At 35.7% G+C, this 21603-nt stretch overlaps 1 protein-coding gene across 1 annotated transcript; it reads left to right on the top strand.

Annotated features, from left to right (window-relative positions):
• Positions 1-765: 765 nt before the first annotated feature.
• Positions 766-12108, top strand: LOC129096930 (cell division control protein 42 homolog). Its single transcript, XM_054605628.1, has 6 exons — positions 766-835; positions 3934-4038; positions 8935-9007; positions 9510-9619; positions 10301-10498; positions 11541-12108. The coding sequence occupies exons 2-6, from the start codon at positions 3934-3936 to the stop codon at positions 11628-11630; spliced, it is 576 nt and encodes a 191-aa protein (XP_054461603.1). The 5' UTR covers positions 766-835; the 3' UTR covers positions 11631-12108.
• Positions 12109-21603: the final 9495 nt, after the last annotated feature.

The following is a 21603-nucleotide window of genomic DNA, read 5'->3' as shown; positions in this document are numbered from 1 at the left end:
TATTTAACTTGCTCAGCTGTCATCATGTTATTGTAGAGTTAGAAGTATTTTAATGTAATGTAAATATAAATGTGATAGGTAAAATAAAAGAATAATACAATTTACAATAAACAATGAATTATAACAACTCCAGAAACTACAACAATAAAGTTTCATAAACTTTTTTTACTTTTTTTTTAATAGTTTGTTTTTGTAATATTTGAAACAACTTCATGTATTGAATTTATTAACCGAGCGGAAAGCATGGAATTGTAACTCTGTGTCATTGTAATTATTTGTTTTGTTCAAAAATTTGGAAATGTATTTCTTACAAATTAATGCAAAAATGCATCTTATATTATAAATAAAAATGTATATATATATATATAATTAATTAATTGTATAATAAATAGATTGGTATTAATAAATTGTAATATATATATATATATATATATATATATATATATATATATATATATATATATAATTAATTGTATAATAAATAGATTATTATTAATGAATTGTAAAAAAATATATATATTAATAAATATATCTATATATAATAGATAAAAGCAAATAGTGACTCAGAAAAAAAAGAAACAGAGGGGTTGACATATACTTATTAAATAACTATATTAATCTATTATAAGGAATTAAATTCAGAACATTTAATGAAATGTAAAATATTTAAATGTTTTATTTACCAAAAAATGACAACACATAATAGAACCAATAAAACCGGTGGAACTTGAACACAACATAAAGAGTCTTCCGGTTTCCGCTCTGCAGAGGGAGGGGACTTTTACGGGAAGCACCTGAACGCAGCAGCAGTCCAGCAGGCAGCAGAGAGCAGAAGGTAGGAGCTGTCACTGCCTTCAGATGAGCCTCTCAGGAGGAAAAACACTGCAATATCTGCACACATGCATCAGTGCACCTCAGAGGGAATATATGCATGATAATAACTGTGACTATTAGCTTTCTGACTGTTCATTCTGCTAACAAACAGCTGTCAAAACAAGCTTCCTTTTAGCTCCTGCAGGGCTAGCTGGGGCTATCTCTGCAGGAGGTCACTTTGCAGCTGATAAATGCAGTCAACAAGCAGTCACAGCAGTATGCATGACTGTGCATGACTTTAACTGTGTGCAAACTAACTGCTGGCCTTTGATGGAGACTGTAAATGAGGTTTTGTAGGTTTGTGCCACTGTTTTCTATGCGGAAGTGACCACACAGGAGCTGAAATGATGACTAAAAGGTCAAAAAAACACCTTGAATCTGTGTTTTTGTTATGGTTTATTAACTTTTATTTGTCAACAGGCAGCATTATTGAAGCATAACAGCATGTATTGAGTCTTTAGTGGAGGCAGAACCTTATTTAAAGGTGTGTTTCATGTTTATTTCATCATTATATATGAGATTAAAGGACCTAACATTTGCTTTTAATTCATATTATGAACTTGTACTTCCTGGTTTTTTTATAATCAATGCTTTTGGATGGAGAGCTGAAAGTGATAAACAGAAAATGAATCAGCAGCTTATCAATATTTGGTTAGTTGCTGACTTCCTCTGTTTACAGCGACTCAAACTAATGAAATGTTTTATATCTTTGTATATCATAAATCATCTAAATATATGACGTCTTACAGAAGAAAAGGACGGATACACTCAATGAATTTGGGCTGTAAACAACTATTATCTTCCAACCCGCAGTGTGATATCAAGTCATCAGATTTGAGAAGATGTCATCAGATAATGTTTATGTTTTGTACTTAATAATTACTTAATTCATTATTCTGTTTATCGATTTATTGTTTCAGCTCTGTGGTCATAAATTCACATATATACATTCATGTCTATGCAATTACATGTATCACAACAAATTCAGTTCAATTCTATTCCTCTAAATATAACTACATTTATGGGGCAAACATTAATTATTTGCAGCAGAGCACACATACATATCTAAATAAATACACAAAGGCAAAATAAAACAATAGTTAGGATATTTGTAAAAAGTATAAAGTGTGTATACACGTCATAGACGAATAAAAGAAGAAACTAATCTTAATTTAAAGACATGACTAGTGCTGCAGCTAACAATTATGTTCTTTAATATTAATTATTTAATCTGTGGATGAATTTTCTGATTGATTGTATCGTTGACTCCCAAGGTGACATCATCAAAAAGTCTTCTTTTGTCCGACCAAAAGTCCAAAACAAAAAGATAAAGCCGGAAATCCTCACATTGAAAACCCAAAAATATAAAATATTTGACCTTGTTTCTTGGTTAAATACCTGGGAGGATGATCATAATAATCTTTTCAGCTGTAAATTTTTAGTAACTTGGGAGTTGATGAGTGTTTCTGTAAAAGATGACACTTCATAGAGTTAAAGAGTAGTTTGTACATTAAAATTAAGAGGAAATACAAGACAATAAGGAAAGAAATCAATCGCTGCATCTGCAATAACAGAAGATACAGCGTGCAAAACAAACAATGGTGCATTTATAAATACTTATTTGCCACAAATCAGTGCATTCTCCAGAATTGTCTACATGTTTTTGTGTAAAAAATCTCTGAGGAGTGAATTCTGAGGATTAAATGTTGTCATTGTCGCTGCAGATGACCATCAACTTCTCCCTCAATAATCATCTGAGTGCTGCCACTGCCAAAAGGGCCCAAACAAAGAGCCAGTGATGAAGTGGCAGCCCATTACCCTTTAACCATTGTCCCCCCTTAATGAAGCGCCGGGCCGGTCACTGGATCTCCAGCCTGGCGTGACGTCAACGCAGCGTTAGACTGTTTCCACTGTTTCAGTCTCAGAGTTTTTGATTTCTGCGTACGGACGATCACGGTCAACATGTTACCTGATACAGAGAAACTGAAGAACTCTTCTGTCAAGAGTTGTGAAGTTATTCTCTAAAGTTAGTCCGGCTCATAAACCCTTTTACCAACCAGTTTTCTTGTTGACATTTCATCAAAGTGTCAATTGGAAATCATTTCTCACTATTTATACCTGCTTTGGTGTATTATTCCTATTATCAAATTATTTTCTTGATTAGCAAATCTATATTTTGCTGCATAAGATTTAAACAAATGCAAATAAATTACATCTTTTTGAACAACCAAGACCCCAAAAAGATTCATTTTAACATGACAGAAAACTACAAAAACAGGCAGATATTTACATTTGAAAAGCCTGAAGCTGTACATTTGTGCCATGTCTGCCTAAAAATGTATTTAAATGATTATCAGAATAGTTGCCATTTAATCTTAATTAAAGGTTAATCACCTTTTCATCATAATTTCAGCTCTACTTTAGTGCAACGTTTCAAATACTTACTTTTAATCTTTAAAAAAAGAATGTGTCTATAAATTGCAGGACCGTTTGTTGATTTCCGTGGGGGAAAATAAGAATAAATGTATATATATGTATATATATGTGTGTGTGTTGAGGAGGTGTTATAAAAAGAAACAATTATTATATTATTTTCTTTTTTTTTGTTTATAAAAGAAGATTTTTATATTCTCTAGATGACAAAAAAATTGTGTATTCATATTGTTTTTAGATTTACGGTGACAACATTTTGAATTGTTTTACCCTTTCAGAGTGAAATATAGTTTTTTCTGTATTTTTATTATTATTATTATTTTTATTATTATTATTTCTTTACTAATAGTTTTATTGTATATGTGATTTTTCTTTTTTTATATTATTTGGACCCAAATGTTTAATGTTTTTGTGTCAATAATACAACTAACGAACTATCTATGTATTTTTGAATAAGAGAGTTATATTCCGCTCACATGTTTGAAATTCGGAAAAACGACTGTATTTTGTCTCAAATAAATGTTATTAGGTATTAAGTTTTAGAGTCTTAACAGTTTCTCTCTTTCCTCTACCTGTCCCTCTTCTCTCCTTCCTCCTCCTCCTCCTCTTCCTCTTCCTCCTCCTCAGATGCAGACTATAAAGTGTGTGGTGGTGGGTGACGGTGCGGTGGGAAAGACTTGCCTTCTCATCTCCTACACCACCAACAAGTTTCCCTCTGAATACGTCCCCACGGTCAGTAGCTCTGGTTAAACACTGAAAGTGAACAAACAGCGGAGAGTTGTTCCGTTTACTGTGGCTCCTTCCAGCCACACAGGAAGTGATACTTGTTTACAGTGTGTCTAGATCAGACAGGACTGTAAATCAAAGGAGAAAAGCATCCAAATACAGATACACAGCTTGTTTGATTAGGGATTACCCATTTCTGATTCTACTTTTAAATGAAATGGTTTTCATAATCTGGTTAAACTGTTTGCTAGTTTACACCCTGTTTAATTGCCTCACTGTTGGAATTAATTCTAGCATGGCCGCCATCCAGATCTTAAATAAGAGATAAGAAAAGAAAGAACTTTATTAATCCCGAAGGAAAATCCTTTAGCCAGAGATGGATCACAGATTAGAACAGAATAATCTTCGATCCCAGATCTCCGACTACAATGTTATCATTGATAGGAATGATTGCCAAAACTACAAAAAGAAAAACCCGGGAATGGTTCTACATTTGGGACCCTTTTATGTCTGAACGCTAACTATGAAGCTACAGCCAGGAGATGGTTAGCTTAGCTTAGCATAAAGACTGGAAACAGGGGGAAAAAGCTAGCCTGGCTCCGTCCAAAGGGAATGAAATTCTTCAACCAGCACCAGTGTCAAACTATTCCTTTGAGGTAGTAGATGTCACTGTCTTTAACTCCGATTTACTGATGATGAATACTGAAATAACAGGAGGGAAGCTGCAATATAGTGTCTCCAACTATTCCTTTAATGTTATATGAATAGAAGGTTAGACCCAGTGGGAATCGAACACCCACCGAGCCAGTGCTGTTGACACTATGCATTTATAACAACGCTGCATTTTGAAGAGAAGAAGTTGTTTTTCGTTCCACAAAGTATCTGGGTCTTGCTGTTTTGTTGGATTCTTAGGATTGCAGCCCTGTGTGTGTGTGTGTGTGTGTGTGTGTGTGTGTGTGTGTGTGTGTGTGTGTGTGTGTGTGTGTGTGTGTGTGTGTGTGTGTGTGTGTGTGTGTGTGTGTGTGTGTGTGTGTGTGTGTGTGTGTGTGTGTGTGTGTGTGTGTGTGTGTTTGGTTGCTTATTTTCATGTAGCTGCAAGTTGAAATATGTGAGACTCTCTGTGGTCCGTCTCCCGTGTTTTCTTAAACCGTTGCATCATGCTGAAGCGAGGAAACGGGCAGAATATAGAATGTGGTCCAGACTGTCACCTCAGCCTCCAGAAATCCTGCAAACTCCTGACTTTTCTTTTTGGGAAAACAGCTGACTGACTGTTGACGGGCAGGACTGTCCTGCTGGAATTTTCTTAAACATCCCTAATTGATGGGAAGCTTCGCTGACTGCTGACGGCAATTCGTGGAGTAATTGTCTTTTGTTTTTCTGTCGCTGCGCCGTCTCTCTCTGTCAGCAGTCAGCACAGTTTGATCAGAGGATTGCAGAACCAACAGTGCTGACTCATCTGTATCTTCCTCTTCCCGTCTGTCTGTCTGTCTCTCACTCATCTCTCCCTCTGCCAATCATTCATAACCATTGGGTTTTAAAATGTCCCAACACCTCCATAATGTAATAAGGTATATATTAAATCGCCTACTTTTATAGGTGGGAAACTGGATTAAATATATCCTGCTTTATGTCATTTAATCATAACATTCATAGACACACAGTTGCCAGTTTATTAGGTACACCTAGCTAAAACTGATTTTGTCTCATAAACACGTCTTTGTCGGCTAGTTGATGAGTTGATTTAATGGACACATTTAAAGCTACACTTTAAACCTTGTGTTTACCAGAGATGTGCTCATACTTATTTTGAAAGTAAGGCATAAAAAATAACCAACTGATCAAAGAAATGTTTGTCGACTAAGACCAAAATGACATGATATATAATATTTTTCTCGTAATCTTTTGACTTTATTTGCAGTGGTCTTAATACTCCATTGTAGTATGTAACATCGTAATTCGGCCGTTTGATAATAATAATTTTAAATGCAACTTTTTATTTATTTTATTTATTTTATTTATTTTATTTATTTTATTTATTTTATTTATTTTATTTATTTTATTTATTTTAAGTTGGTTGGTTGGTTTTGGTTATTTTAAGTTGTTTGTTGGTTTATTTATTTATTTATTTATTTATTTATTTATATTTTAACATAACTCCCACTCATCCAGGCCACGATTTGTTCCGTCAGAATTGCTTATTGTTCCATTGTTTTATGACTCCCATTGTTTTTATTGCATACTCAACATATCCTATTTTTAGTACTATGACTTTTAGTACTATGACTTATCTTAAACCTTTGAAACCAATAAGCACAGTTAATTACTTGAGTTAGTGATAGATTAATAAAGCTTACACTCTTAATATCTATTTATATTTAACAGCCTGTTTGTGCTTTTTCTTTGCTTTCACTATGAGATCCATCGCAGTAAACACGCTCAGACTTTCTGTTTCGTCTTCGCCTCGTTGTGTTTTTCTGTGGAGCGTTTTCCACATCAGTGCTGCGTCTTGTTGAGCTGCTTCCTGTCTGTCAGCTGACAACCAGCACAATAATAAAAATGAGGAGAGAGGAAGTCTCCTCCAGGAAACAATCCCTCACAAACATGTCGCCTTATCAGATTTAAATATCACATCCGTAACATGTTATCTGTCTTTTGTTGGGGAGTTTTGTTGCTCAAATCCAAGCGTGCGTTGCAGAATGAAAGAACAAAATGTAAATAATTCTTAATTACATTATTGTGACACTAAATAACAAAAGTCACTAACTGGCCACTTCTCCATTTAGCTGCAGCTCTTTTCCACAGGACCAGTTTGTTGTGATCACACTGATTCTAGAAGCTTCTGCAGACTGAGCTCTGTGCAAACACATCATCATCACAAACCTGTGTCTGCTTTAGAGAGTGTGTGTGTGTGTGTGTGTGTGTGTGTGTGTGTGTGTGTGTGTGTGTGTGTGTGTGTGTGTGTGTGTGTGTGTGTGTGTGTGTGTGTGTGTGTGTGTGTGTGTGTGTGTGTGTGTGTGAGAATGAGAATGTGTGTGTAGTTTGTATTTTATTGAAATATGTTGGTCTGTGTGTGTCTCAATGCTTCATGCCTCAACGTATCACTCAGTGTCTTTGTCTGAACTTGAACTGACTTACTTATAACTTGTGTGTGTGTGTGTGTGTGTGTGTGTGTGTGTGTGTGTGTGTGTGTGTGTGTGTGTGTGTGTGTGTGTGTGTGTGTGTGTGTGTGTGTGTGTGTGTGTGTGTGTGTGTGTGTGTGTGTTACACCCAGAACAGTCCAGTCAATCCGTCTGATTGATTGATGTTGTCTCTCTGTTTTGGAAAAAACAATAAGCAACATTCAATGAAGAAAAATGACTTTTTACTGAACGACAAGAAGAAGAAGAAACAATTGGCTATTTGCTTAGTCCCGCCCCTTTAACACAGACTGGCCAATCACGGCGTGGTATTGTCCAGCTCTCACCAGGGTCCGAATAACTATCCGACTCTGCTCCATAGACTCTCATTCAATGGTTTCTGATGCTCTTCATGTTCATTCATAATTAAAATACAATTCTAGGAATTTTTTTAATGCGTTTAAATTTGTCAGAATTGTGAGATAAATACTAAATTTTACATTAAATATTCATCTTATGGTCCCATCAAAATATTCAGTTCATTTGGATAACTGACTTCGTTTTAGTTGTTGCATTTTTTATGAAAATATATATTAGTTTTAGTCACATTTTAGCCCCTTTTTGATTATTGTTTAGTCAACAAAAAGAAAAACATTTAGTCTAGTTTTTGTCTGTGAAATTTGAATCACATTTTTGTCATTAGGTTTTCTTTTTTATGCACTCTGAGGTGTTGCTTAGCAGAAACTGTTAACCTGCATTTTGCCATAATAACAACAACAAATTAAACAGAGATTTGATGTTTTCAACGCTTGAAGGTTTGATACCCGTTGCCATGGACACATGTATGTCAGAACTGAGGAAATATTGAGGTTTGACGGTGCAACCATAGACCTAGAAGCGTAACAGTCGTTCCCTAATCACCTGCAGCCAGCCTGCCTGTTTAAATAAACACTAAACAGATGCAGGAGGAAACCAAACTGGAATCCATGTTTGTAGTACTCGATGTAGCTTCCTCTCCTGCAGGCTGCATCCTCCAGTTTATCCAGAACCAGTCGGTGCATACAGAGCCTCATTAAAAACCAAACGAAGGAGAGAAGGAGAGTTAATGTGCACTTAATGCCTTTTGATTTGTTCAAGGATGTAGCCTCTTAGTTTAAGTATCGATACTAGTACTCTTATCCATACTTCCAATCGGTTCGGTTCCCCATCGATACTCTTATTTGGGGATTATATTGTGAGGAAAAAGGACAATTAATTAAGAAAGAATCGACATTGGTTTATTATTCTTGATGTAAACAAACGGCAATACAAAAAGCATTTGCAGCTAAACAATTAGCGCAGCGATTAGCTTTCATTGATTAGCCTGTTCTTGTGATCAAGCTCTGTATGACATCGCTAACGTTTCCTGCTCTCCAAACAGTAGAAAACTGATCATTTCTGCAGACTGGTGTTCTGCTCGTTGTCCAGATGTTGAGATACTCTGCTGCTGTTTCCTCCCTTAACTTGTGAGGGTTTTATTGAACTTCAGACAAAGAGAGTCCTCAGCTCCTACTGGAGTAAAACGTAGCCTCACTTTGGATCTGCTTGTTAAAGCCTTGGGTCTTTACAAGTAGAGTACAGAGCGTGTGTGTGTTTCTTTTGTTTGACGCTCACAAGCCTCCTTAAGATTATAAGTTTACTTCCTGTTTTGCTTTGAGGAATGTCATATGTCTTTTTCACATGTTAACTTCCTTCCTTTTAATGCTCCCTCTCTGTCTTCCTCCCGTCATTCCTCTCCCCCCCTCAGGTGTTTGATAACTATGCAGTGACGGTGATGATCGGAGGAGAGCCGTACACTCTGGGACTGTTTGACACTGCAGGTAAGAATAAAGTCTGCATGAAGTTTATAACGGTGTGTGATGCAGCAACAGGAACCGTAGGAACCAGTGAAAGGAAGAGACCATACATGTACTGAAGAGGATCGGCTCTGGTAGCAGTAGAGACCTGTCAATCAGTGTGTAGCCCCGCCCTAAAGCACACCCTGCTTTATGGTCTGTTTGACTCTAAATGGAGCATCATTTACTAAATGAACATCATGCTGTATTGAAGAAGACTTGAAACTAGAGATTGAGACCATAAACTCATGTTTACAATGTTTACTGAGGGAATAAATCAAGAGAGAAGTAGAGTCATTTTCTCATAGACTTCTATACAACCAGAGGAGTCGCCCCCTGGTGGACACTAGAGAGAATGCAGCTTTAAAACACTTATCACAGGTGTCCAGAACTGGAAGTTTCTGCTTTTTTTACCTGCTACATTTTGCACACAGTTTTTGTTTGTTGTTTGCCATCAATCCTAGTGTTTGTGTGTCTCCCCCTGCAGGTCAGGAGGACTACGACAGACTGCGACCCCTCAGCTACCCTCAGACCGACGTCTTCCTCGTCTGCTTCTCCGTCGTATCGCCTTCCTCGTTTGAGAATGTCAGAGAGAAGGTGGGTCGGTGTGTTGGCGAGTCATTCGGTGTTTGAATCGATAAGAAAAAGGAATTATTTCATAGCCAAATTTATAAATGTCCTAGGCCTTATTTCTTTCTTTCTTACTTTCTTTCTTTCTTACTCTCTTACTTATTTACTTTCTTGCTTTCTTACTTCCTTACTTTCTTACTCTCTTACTTATTTACTTTCTTTCTTTCTTACTTCCTTATTTACTTTCTTACTTTCTTTCTTACTTAATTATTTACTTTCTTACTTACTTTCTTTCTTACTTTCTTACTTACTTACATAAGTATTTATTGTTTGCAATGGCATTTCATGGCTTCTCTTTCGGTATCGCCTTCCTCTTTTGACAATATCAGAGAGAAGGAAGGTTTTTGTTGTTGAGTCATTCTGTGTTTGGTTTTGGGTTTTAAACACAACAGACAAACAAACAAGAGGTTGTGTTAATATTATAACTTCCTCACTCATTCATGCTGTTGTTTACACTTAAAATCACTGTAACTCTCCCATAAAGCTATTCACTTCCCCCGTCTATGGAGGGATGCGAAAACACGCACAGAACACAACACCGGAAATCAGATGTACTTCTCAGTTTTATGCAGCAAAGACAAACTTAAGGTTTTAATCCAGACTCTGACCGCCCACCCTTAAACAGTCTGACCGTGTCTCTCTTCTCAGTGGGTGCCGGAGATCTCGCATCACTGCCCTCGGACGCCCTTCCTGCTGGTCGGGACTCAGGTGGATCTGAGAGACGACAGCAACACTCTGGAGAAACTGGCCAAGAACAAACAGCGAGCTCTGAGCTGTGAGAGCGGAGAGAAGCTGGCCCGGGATCTGAAGGCCGTCAAATATGTGGAGTGTTCAGCCCTCACACAGGTACGCAGAGAGGGAGGAGCTATTTTATTTTGTATTTATGAGGTTTCTACAACTGTTCGCCTACAGGACAGAGTCTTCAACGTGAAAGAAATGTGTCTTCAACAGTGATAATGTCACAAGAAATGATTACGCTTGTGTGAAATGAAATGAACTCTCTAGTAATTAATAATAATAATAATAATAATAATTTATTAATAATAATAATTTATTAATAATAATAATAATTAAGCCTTTATTAGTCAGGTATATTAACATGTGCTGAGTTTGCATACTGTTTGGATAAACCAATCAATTAGTTATAATTAGATTGGGATGTGTGAGTAATAACTATCTGAACAAACAGAAGACAATTCAAGAATGTTTATTTTCAAAGATCTTGAATCAAATAAGAAAAATATTTATTTCATAGCCATATTAATTATTTTTATTTATGTAGTTATTTATTTAACTTTATGGACTCATTTATATATTTATATTTACATGTATATATATATATATATATTATTGCCTAATTTATTTCATAGCCATATTTATTAATTCATTTATGTATTTATTTATTTAACTATGTTGACTCATTTATATATTTATATTTACATTTATTTACATATGTATGTATGTATTGCCTCATTCATTTCATAGCCATATTTATATATTTCCTAGGCTTGCTTGAGTGATTTATTAATTTATTTATTTTTCATTTTTATTTAATTTTTTTGTTTATTTATTCAACTATATTGGGTCATTTATATATTTTTTTTATTTACATATTTAAAAAATGTATTGTCAAATTAATTTTACAGCCATATTTATTTATTTCCTCGGCTTGCTTATTAATTAATTAATTTAGTTTTCTATCTATATTATATATTTATTTACTCTTTTATTTACTTACTTATTTACTAACTTACTTGCTTTCTCAGACTACTTTGTTGAGAAAGCAAGTATATTTACATATATATAGGAATTTCTACTCTTTATTTTCTAAGTAGCTACTATGACGTTAGCGTAGCTCATCCGTGTCTCTCTCGTGTCTCTTCGTCAGAGGGGACTGAAGAACGTGTTTGACGAGGCCATCCTGGCAGCTCTGGAGCCTCCAGACAACAAACCCAAGAAGCGCTGCGTCCTGCTCTAGACGCCACACGAGGTGGAGGAGGATGAGGAGGAAGAGGAGGAGGAGATAAACCTAGACGGGTACAGAGCGGGAGGAAGAGGGGGGAGGGTAGTTGACGAGGTAGACACATGTTTCAACAGTGCCTTCAGCCGTAGTGACTTAACGTGGGTGTGGTGTCGGAGGAGCCGGGCTCTCGACAGGCTTTATTTTCATCATAGTTACGTGTCCGGATTATTTTATGACTAACACATGAGAACGACACTCCTCAATAACCAGTTTTAATTATAGGGAGGATGCGTGTTAATCAGTAGAGAGACGCCTTAAAGATACAGAGGATGGAGTCACAGTTCAAAAGATTTCTACTCAAGATTTCTTTGCTCAGTTTTACACAGTTGTGTTGAATTAATGATGAAGCTGATCTGCTGTTTTCATGGAAAACCTTTGGAATTGAGCTGACAGTGACATGGTCTCACTTCAAACTAATAAAACATGTTCTTAACCCTTGTGTCTCACTTTAATAAGGTTGCTCGGGTCTCATTAGAGGACAAAAATGTCCTCGTCAAAAACTGATCAATATTTTAAAAAGTAGTAATAACTACAATTTAGAGGCCTGATTTTATAGAGTGTATGATTTAATACTGTGATGACCGTGGGATTAAAATGTGTGGTTGTAATGGGATTCAATGGGGACATTTCTGTCCTTAAGTAGCTGATGTCTGTGTTTTGGCTACAAAGTGTATTATATACTTATTATAGGAGCTGAAAATAAATAAATAGAACTCACAATCTTGCCAAACTTTATGCCATATCCATAAACACGGAAGAAATTATCAAAAAAAAATATATAATTTAAAGACAAAAATGTCCTTAGTGAGGCAAAAGGGTTAGGTCACAGTGAAGTTAGAAATATTATTATTAAAAATGTAAAATACACAAAAAATCTGGGTCCAGAATCTGTATTTGGTCCAAAGCAGGTTGCATTTGTAAAAAATAAAATACAGTAAAAAAACAACAATGCAGCATTAATGATATTTGTTATGAGCCACAGGTCTGATTAAAACACCAAGAAGGTTAAAAATAAACGCTTTCCTCAAGCAAAAATAATTTAAAGAGACGTAAACATGTGACCCAGTTGGGGAGCGACGTTCCCTGCAGCTCAGTGGACCATCAGTTGTGTTTATTGGTGGATTTTGAGAGTTTTATTGCTAAAGAAACTAAAAAAACACAGTAAAGTGGTGACTGAACCTGACTTCATCCATTTCAGTGAGAAGACATTGAGATTGCTTAGCGACTTAGCTATTTAGAGCTTTACGTTCTTCCTCTTTGCAGTCTAATGATGCCGACGTGCATACTTGCAAGAAACCTCACAACAACGTGCCGAGAAAAGTTTGATGTGAGAACGGTGACGAGAGACAAACTGTTTCCCGTCTGGAGTCACCGGGTTTCATAACCCGACGACAGAAATGTTCTCGTGATAAAACACTGTTTTGTCAGCGTGACCTTGTCTTCACAAAAGTATTTTCTTTCTCTGCCGTCACGCTGCCTTTTTATCTTTCTCCTGATGTGTCACCGCGGACATCCTGAACCAAACACTCCACCGTCACTGGAGGCTCATCAAGTTTAGAAAACCCTCTAAAAACAACAGCATTCCATCTAATAAAAAGTATTAAAGGTGTCGCATATAGAATTATAACATCAATACTTCATTTGTTTTGAGATTAAACCATTTTTACTTGTATCAGATTTTCTAATTCAGAAGATGATCCCGAACTTTGTGAATTTTGCTGTAATTGAATTCTAATAAACTGATTAAAAAGGATGCCGAATTAACTACAAAATGATGCTGATTAGTCACAATTCTGAATCCATGCTTTGTCAGGTTTCGCTGCAAAACGACGAGCAGACAACTTTTAAAATGCTTGTTTTCTGAATGGAGTTTGGAAGGATTAGTGCTAACATTGTAGCTGCTCCATCAACACTCAAAATAGCGTAAATACGGTCACAATGTTATTCTTTATACCAGTCTATGGTTCATTTACATACATAGTTGTATGTGTGAAAGCACTCCATACAAAAACAATAGTTAGAGACGATATTTTGATGTGCAGAAAAAGAAACGCCCCCGTTGTCTAGATGCCTTTAAGTTTATGAAAACTGTGGATTAACGATCACTGAGATGAACACCAGTCGTCTCATCTATGATCCAAGTGTTTTAAAGTAAACTAAAACTCAAGAATCACAGAAAAAAAGGACACAGTCCTATTAAACAACTGATAAAAGACGACTTTATGTTGCAAGAAATGCCAGACTTCACCTCATTTATTCCCTTTTTTTGTGTGTGTGTGTTGAAACTAACTGTAGTCGACTGTAAAGCCTTAAAATGTTTCCTTTCCTGCTCAAGAACATCGCTGCCTTAATGCTTTAAACCAGTTAAAGCCTAAAAAAAGAAATATATATATTCGAGGGGAACGACGCTCAGTTTAAAGGTTCATACGTGTTGTTTATTTGGTCGGCAGCGGATTAATCAGTGCTTTGGGGTTATTAAAGAAATCTCACATGAACCAGGAAATAATGATGTCATCAGTTATTCCATCGTCTTTAATCAGCTACACAGGTGATTTATTGTTTAGGGTTTTTCTCCCTTTATGGTGCTAAATATCGTAAACAATAACTAACGGGGGATTTGTTGTGTTTCTGTTTAAAGTGGAATAATTGATGAGATATTTATGTTTAATAGATTACATTTTCTGGTAGAAAGTCTTTAATGTCTCTAATACTGATTGTCCTGGACCAAAAATATAAATCCTTAAATTGAGAATATTACTCCTTAAAATAAACTTTAATTCCACTTTGCTATTCCTTTTCCCACAGTTTTGAAGATGATGTTTAATTCTGATATTGTACCAATGATTACAAGTATTATATATATTTTTCTTTGCTCCTTTTTTGTTTCTTGGGGAATGTTATTTAAGCAGTTTTGAGTTTTTTTTTAATATTTTTACTTTTACTTGACGGTTGAGTGCCAACGGTTTGAGAAAGAGTATCACAAGCTAAACAATCCTCATAATAAAAACAAAATCTAATAAGAGTTGAAGCAATAATTACAGATGTGGAAATCTGCTCTGTATGGAAAGATTAATGTTGAAACTGGTGGGTGTTTGGAAATAATAAAAACAGTACTTGAATGTTGTTTCACTTTGGCTTGATTTTATTTTTTATTAATTCGTATTTGAGACAAAAATGCATTAAAAAAGTAAAAATGTTTTAACTTGTGATTAATGCCAGACATAATAATAAATAGTGGGAATTTTACCATTTTCAAAAAATCCTTTCCAAAGTAATTAACTGGCAACATTTTGTAGTTTTGAATTTTCTAAATAATTTCTCAGACTTTTATTTTTTTCTTTGTTTTATTTTTTGACATAAATTTACTCCAATGGACAGTTAACAAGAACTTATTATTGAAATGAATGAACGGACTGTAAGATGGAATATCACAAGAATGCACATTTGTTAACAGAATAACAAAACGTTAACTTCAATGGCCTTTTATTTACGGGAACAATTAGGAAGTAAGTGAAACCTACAACTCCCAAAGCCTTGAACATAAGATACAAAATAAAATGTATTTAACATAGTAAACAATGTTAAATATATTAAAAACTCCACACAAGCTCGCAGAAAATACAATGTCAACTCACAAATCTGGGCTCATATTTAACAATTTGCTAAAAGGGAAATTTTGGACTCTTTTAAAAAGACTGTGCAGCCTCTTGTTTGATCCCATTGGTCTATTTATATTATATTCAGATATAAAAGTGTTATGGATTTCAGTCGTTGTTTTGATAAACAAGAAATTTAACTAGATTAATTTTAAAGAAAAACTGAAAACTTCTCAGGTTTTGCAGAGAATCATCTCAGGAACTTTTTTTGTGTTAATCCTTTTGTCTGATTGGCTGTCCTGGTTCTGAGCATATATGTAAACAATTTTTGTTTCAAAGGTTATGTCTGTACTTTGTCGTGCTTTGACATCAGATTCTAACTTTTTTGCTCCTATATTTGCTCTTTAAAGCATTTTAATGTTAAGGCCTTTAATCAGACTTGCCGTTTCTTTCGTGCGATTAATTGACGCATCAATATCTTTTTTTTCAAACCTCCGTTTTTGTCGGGAAGACTTTCATAAAGAACACTAATTAACACAAAACAATACTACATATTTTACGTGTTTACGTTGTCACAATGCCGCTGTGTAAAGTGGTTAATTCCTAGAAATTTGATTTTAGCCAGCCATCTTCAATATATATTTTTAATCATTTATCTTTATTTTCAAGTCAGGATGATGAGATAGAAATATTATTTGACAAATATTTTTTTAACTAATGGCTCTTTAAATAGCATCATATGTAATTTTACTACCCACTATATAAATAGTTCATCTTAAGACACACATATAAGAGTCAAAATTATAATAGTAATAATTATTATTATTGCCTATATTGTCATATATTATATATATATATATTGTATTATAAATTATATAAACATAATATTTATGATTATTAGCGTTACTTATCTTATTATTATTGTTGTTATTCTTGTTGTTATTATTGCTTGTATTGTAATAATTATATAAAATGTACTATAACATTATATAACTATTAATAATTGTTATCCTTACTAATATTATTATTATTGTTAATTAGTCTTATATAGTGTATTAATACCTTGTTATAATTAATCATTTTTAAGTGTTACATTTTTTGATGGCATGTTTCAGACTCCATACTTTTCTGCATGTGGGACAGCAGGTTGATGCAGTACCTGACAGTGAACACTAGGAGGGGCTGTTCCACTGGTTTTGACTCGGGGGGCCTCGGTGGATACAGTATGTAAATGACCCGGGTTCATTTTGATTGGCAGACTAAAATGGATCCTTCAGACCGACGTGGCATGGAGGCTCAGAGCTCCTTTGTCTGACAGACGGCATGAAAATAAAATGATTCATTCATACCAGGATCTCATTATTCCACTCTTATACCTTTTTTTTCCCATCATGCCTCTCTCTCCCCTCCTTGGTTTGAGGTTGTGAGGACGTCACTAAAAACTTGAGTCACCTACATTTCACAACAGCTAATATTATCATTGCATAAGACAACAGAGTGAGCCAAAGCATTTTAATATATTTTCCGTAAATCCCCTTTAAATGTTGTTTCAAAGCTTCCCTACACTGCCAGGTGTGTGATTCTGGTGGAGAAAAAAAAATACCTTTAATTTAAGAATAATTAATTTAGCTTTTTACCTGAAAAAAATGCCAATTTTAAGATATTTAATCAATAAAGAAATCCTCTTTAGTCTCATTAAATCACCCCAAATTGAATTGTAGCTACGGCCCTCAAAGAACATGTTGGACTTCATGAGTTTACCTGATAAAACTTAAGTTCTCAGGTCTTCTGGGATTCAAAAGAGAACCATTCTTTGTTCTTTAGGGAAAAGCTAATTTTAAATCAGCATATGAGCTGATTTTCAGATTACATTTGGTCATGTCAGCACATATCTATGATCCAAAGGCCAACCAGTAAAAGAGCTCTAGAAACTTTGTCAGGTCACATTTTTTTGTGGGTCAATTTTTGAGTATATTTCACCTTTTCTGAGGTTTCTATATTCATTTGTTTCAGTAGTCAGACTCTGGAAACTCAAGTTTTGTGATTCCTCAAAGTGAATGTTGAGTCTGCACCATTGACTGTGTATAAGAGGTGATTTTCTATTTATTAACCGTTCCCAAACCTCTACTTTACATTGTTCATATACTAATTGTGTATTTCGTGTCTTGTATCATGTGACCAGTGGTGGAAAGTAACTAAGTACATTTACTCAAATACTTTAAGTACATTTTACTCCACTTCCTTTTTCTTTCTACACAAAAACAATTGATCCAAAAACACATGAGCCTATAAAATATTAAGCATTGTTATAGATTAAACAGTTAAATGTGTCAGTTATATAATAATATAATGTTGTGTGTCACATAACAATAAAACATACTGAAAGTGGACAACTGCATTATAAGTACTTTTACTTTTGATACTTTAAGTACATTTTACTGTCAACATGTTTGTACTTCTGCTGAAGTATAATGTTGAACTGGTAACAGGAGTGTTTTTACATTGTTGTGTGGGTACTTTTACTTGTGTAATGGATCTAAATACTTCTTCCACCACTGCATGTCACACATGAGCAACCAACTAAATCCAGTTCTTCACATGTAAAACTCTTCAGTGACATCATGCGTGAAATAAAGGAACTTTTTGTAAACAAATATGAAGAAGATTTTAACTTTGTACTACAACTGATTCCAAGTTTCATTTATTTTTTGTTATTAAGATCATTTTCTAAACATTTTAAGCAGTTATGTTTTGTGATGTAATACTGCGACTAAACGCATCAAGTCAAACTTGTTTGACGTCTAAACTACCAGGTAAATAAAAAGTGGTAAATACTGTGAATTAACTGACTCCGGATCAGTTTCAGTTTTGCTCTGGCTTGATGAATCAGTGCCAACTTATTGTATTTATTTGGCGGCCATCTTGTCTTGTTCAGCCTCTGACACTTTGACTGCTGTCTGTCCCAACACGCCTCTGCTGGTTTGGCTGGTGAATATTATTGGATGTCCATCTGACCTCATTATAAGTGCGTTGCCTGGGGCAACCAGCTTGGAGAAGAAGGAGGGTGTGGGGGTGGGGGGTATAGAACAGTTGCATCATGGGATAGAAACCTGACCTCTCTCTCTCTTTTTTCTCTTCCTTTTTTTTTCTCCCTCGTCTCTCAGAGGGCGCACACGTGCACTAATTCACATGTGTACACGTGCACCCATGCAGAGCGTGCACCAGCAGCAGCGCGCACGCACAGTTGGCCTAAACACAGATACAAGAACCGGCATGTTGAGCCTCTTTATGCTGAGTCGGAACAACAATGCAGCATTTGTTTGTTTATGGCTGAATGTAAAGGAAAGAACACAACAACATGTACAGATGAAGTCACACACTGGAGATGGTTGTTGAAGAAAACCAACCCTGTGTTTGCTGTTTTAACGTGTCTCCTCATGTTGAGTTTAGTTTTCAAGTTTGTCGTTATGCAATCACCTATACAATTCACTATTTTACTTTTGCAGGACTAGAGTTTAAAAAGGACAAAACTAGCATCAAGAATGACTCTACTTCTCTCTTGATTTATTCCCTCAGTAAACATTGTAAACATGAGTTTATGGTCTCAATCTCTAGTTTCAAGTCTTCTTCAATACAGCATGATGTTCATTTAGTAAATGATGCTCCATTTAGAGTCAAACAGACTGTGAAGCAGGGGATGCTTTAGGGCGGGGCTATCTTTTGATTGACAGGCTGCTACCAAGTCTTTGTCCGGTCTGGGAGTTGTTCATATTTCATTGTGTTTGCAGTTCATGAAAGTTAATTATAACAATTTGGTCGCCTTAAAAATGTCTTATTCAGCATCAGTTGTGCTTGGCTCCACCCTCTTGTGTCACTGGGTCAAAACCAAGATAGTGACGTCCAAACAACAAGAGGGCGAAGTCCAAAATCTAAGATGCCGATGTCCAAAAAACAAGATGGTGAAGTCAAAAAAACGAAGATTGGGAAGTCCAAAACAACAAGATGGCAACATCCAAATCTAAGATGCCGTGTCCAAAAACAAAGATGGTGAAGTCCAAAAAAAAACATAGGGGGGAATCCAAAAACCAAGACAATCAATTCCAAAAACCAAGATGGTGAAGTCCAAACAACCAAGATGGTTTAATCCAAAAACCAAGATGGCGACATCCAAAATCTAAGATGCCTATTTCCCCCAAAAAAGAGATGGTGGAGTCCAAAAAAAAGCATATGGGGGAATCCAAAAACCAAGACAATCAAGGCCAAAAACCAAGATGGTGAAGTCCAACAAGTGTCGTGTTTGTATCGTTGTGTGTATGGGTGTGTTTTAATTTGTGTCTCTATACTTTTATGCAAATCTTAAGATCTTTATGTTTCCTTGTGTTTGTATCTTTCAATCTGGGTGTCAACTTCCTGTCTGTGTCTTAAATTATTTGTGTGTTCATGTTTTTGGATGCCTGTTTTATAATAAGTCAACTCTGTTTCCTAAAATGACATGCACAGAAGTTCACTTAGGAAGGAGTTCAGGGTGGTAGATGGGTCACAATACACAGGACTTTCACCCAGGAGACGTGTTCATGTCCTGTTAGAAACAAGTGCTTTTGCTGTGTTTTTGTTTTGTTTCAATTCCATAGACATTTTATGCCATTTTACTAAACCTTATTAAGTCGTTTTTTAGCATTTTTTGATTTGTTTTGTTTAAATTCATAACATAAACCATGTGTTTCACACTGGAAACTTAATTGAGTGTACAGTTTAGTTGTATGGGAACCTTATTTTGTAGGAAACAGGTTTCATTTTCTTTCATTCATATCTTTTGTGTCGGTAAATCTTGTGTTCATACTCTTTTTTTTTATGTTTTCGTGTCTTTGTTTGTGTCCGTCTGTTTCGATTTTGTGTTTTTTTGGGATTTTGGATAAAAGCGTCTGCTAAATGACTGTAATGTAATGTAATGTAATGTGTGTTTTCTTGTTCATGTATGTCATAATGTCTGTGGACGTGAACTTTGATCTCTACATTTTGTCTTTCATTCATATCTTTTGTGTCCGTGTTTGTATGTTAAATCTTGTAAGCGTGCTCCTTTTTAAAAGTGTTCGTGTCTTTGTTTGTGTCCGTCTGTTTATTTACACGTACGTGTACTTTTACTTCTACATGTTGTCTTTAATTTGAGTCTTTTGTGTTTTTGTTGACTCGTTAAATCTTGCGTTGTTGTTTGTGTGTGTCTGTTTATTTACATGAACGTGCACTTTTTTATGTGTGTGTGTTTCTTTGTGTGTGCTTGTGTTTTAGCTTTGTGTGTGTGGATGTATACCAGGTTAGCCTGTAATTTTGTGTTTCTTTATGCGTGTGTGTGTGTGTGTGTGGGAGGTGTATATATGTGGGTTTTTGGTATGTATGTGTGTAATTGTGTGTATCCTCACTGTGAACGTGTGTGTGTTTATTTATGTATGAAGTGAGCATTATCTGCAAACACACACAGCTGTATGAATGTGTGTGTGTGTGTGTGCTCATATATACAGTCACACACACGCACACACACACACACACACACACACACACACACACACACACACACACACACACACACACACACAGTGCCTTCATCTCTGACATAACTGGTTACCATGCATACTGTGCGACTGACTATTATGGGGTGTTCTTTGTTTTGTCACGATGTGCCGTGGTATGGAATGGGAGGGGGAGGGGATCAGTGTGTGTGTGTGTGTGTGTGTGTGTGTGTGTGTTAGCGTGCACGTGTGAATGTGCGTGGAGTGAAGGGGGGTATACGTGTGTGAGGGGGAGGTATGTGTGTTTTGGTGTGTGTTTTGAGAGGGGGGGCAGGGAAAAGGGTGTGTGTGTGTTTGCATGTCGAGCAGAGGATCGGGTGGGGGTTGGGTGTGCGTGTCTGTGCAGACGTGCGAGCATATAATGTGTGCATGAGAGAGAGTGAGCGAGTGCATGCATGTGTTTTTGAGAAGGTAAAGAGGGCGAGGTAAAATGGCGGCTCGTGTGTGTGCGTGCATGCAGGCCTCTCAGGTGTCATTTAAAAGTTTAACAACATAAAAAATCTTTTTTCCTTCCTCCGCTCACATCATCATCTCTTTATTAACTATTTATTCTGCATCTGTTTTTATACGTGTCGCGTTCGAGTCGAGTTCTGATTTGTTGTCGTGTTTGCTCATCACGTTACGGGAATAGAAATAAGGGGGTAAACACAAAACTGTTAGAACACCTAAATGCTTCACTTCCTTTTAACTTGAGGTTCAAGTTTAAAGAGATTCATTGACTCTGCAGCCTTTTATTGCATGTTTTACACCAATAATTAAAAACCATGA

Source organism: Anoplopoma fimbria, chromosome 10 (assembly GCF_027596085.1).
Source record: "Anoplopoma fimbria isolate UVic2021 breed Golden Eagle Sablefish chromosome 10, Afim_UVic_2022, whole genome shotgun sequence".
Lineage (NCBI taxonomy): Eukaryota > Metazoa > Chordata > Actinopteri > Perciformes > Anoplopomatidae > Anoplopoma > Anoplopoma fimbria.
This window is presented reverse-complemented; position numbering and strand designations above follow the sequence as displayed.

Bases quoted from the DNA above. Each gene is read 5' to 3' on its own strand.
- LOC129096930 (XM_054605628.1), top strand. From the start codon at position 3,934: ATGCAGACTATAAAGTGTGTGGTGGTGGGTGACGGTGCGGTGGGAAAG. The intron at 4,039-8,934 runs GTCAGTAGCTCT...TCCCCCCCTCAG, and splicing joins CCTCTGAATACGTCCCCACG to GTGTTTGATAACTATGCAGT. The intron at 9,620-10,300 runs GTGGGTCGGTGT...CTCTCTTCTCAG, and splicing joins TTGAGAATGTCAGAGAGAAG to TGGGTGCCGGAGATCTCGCA.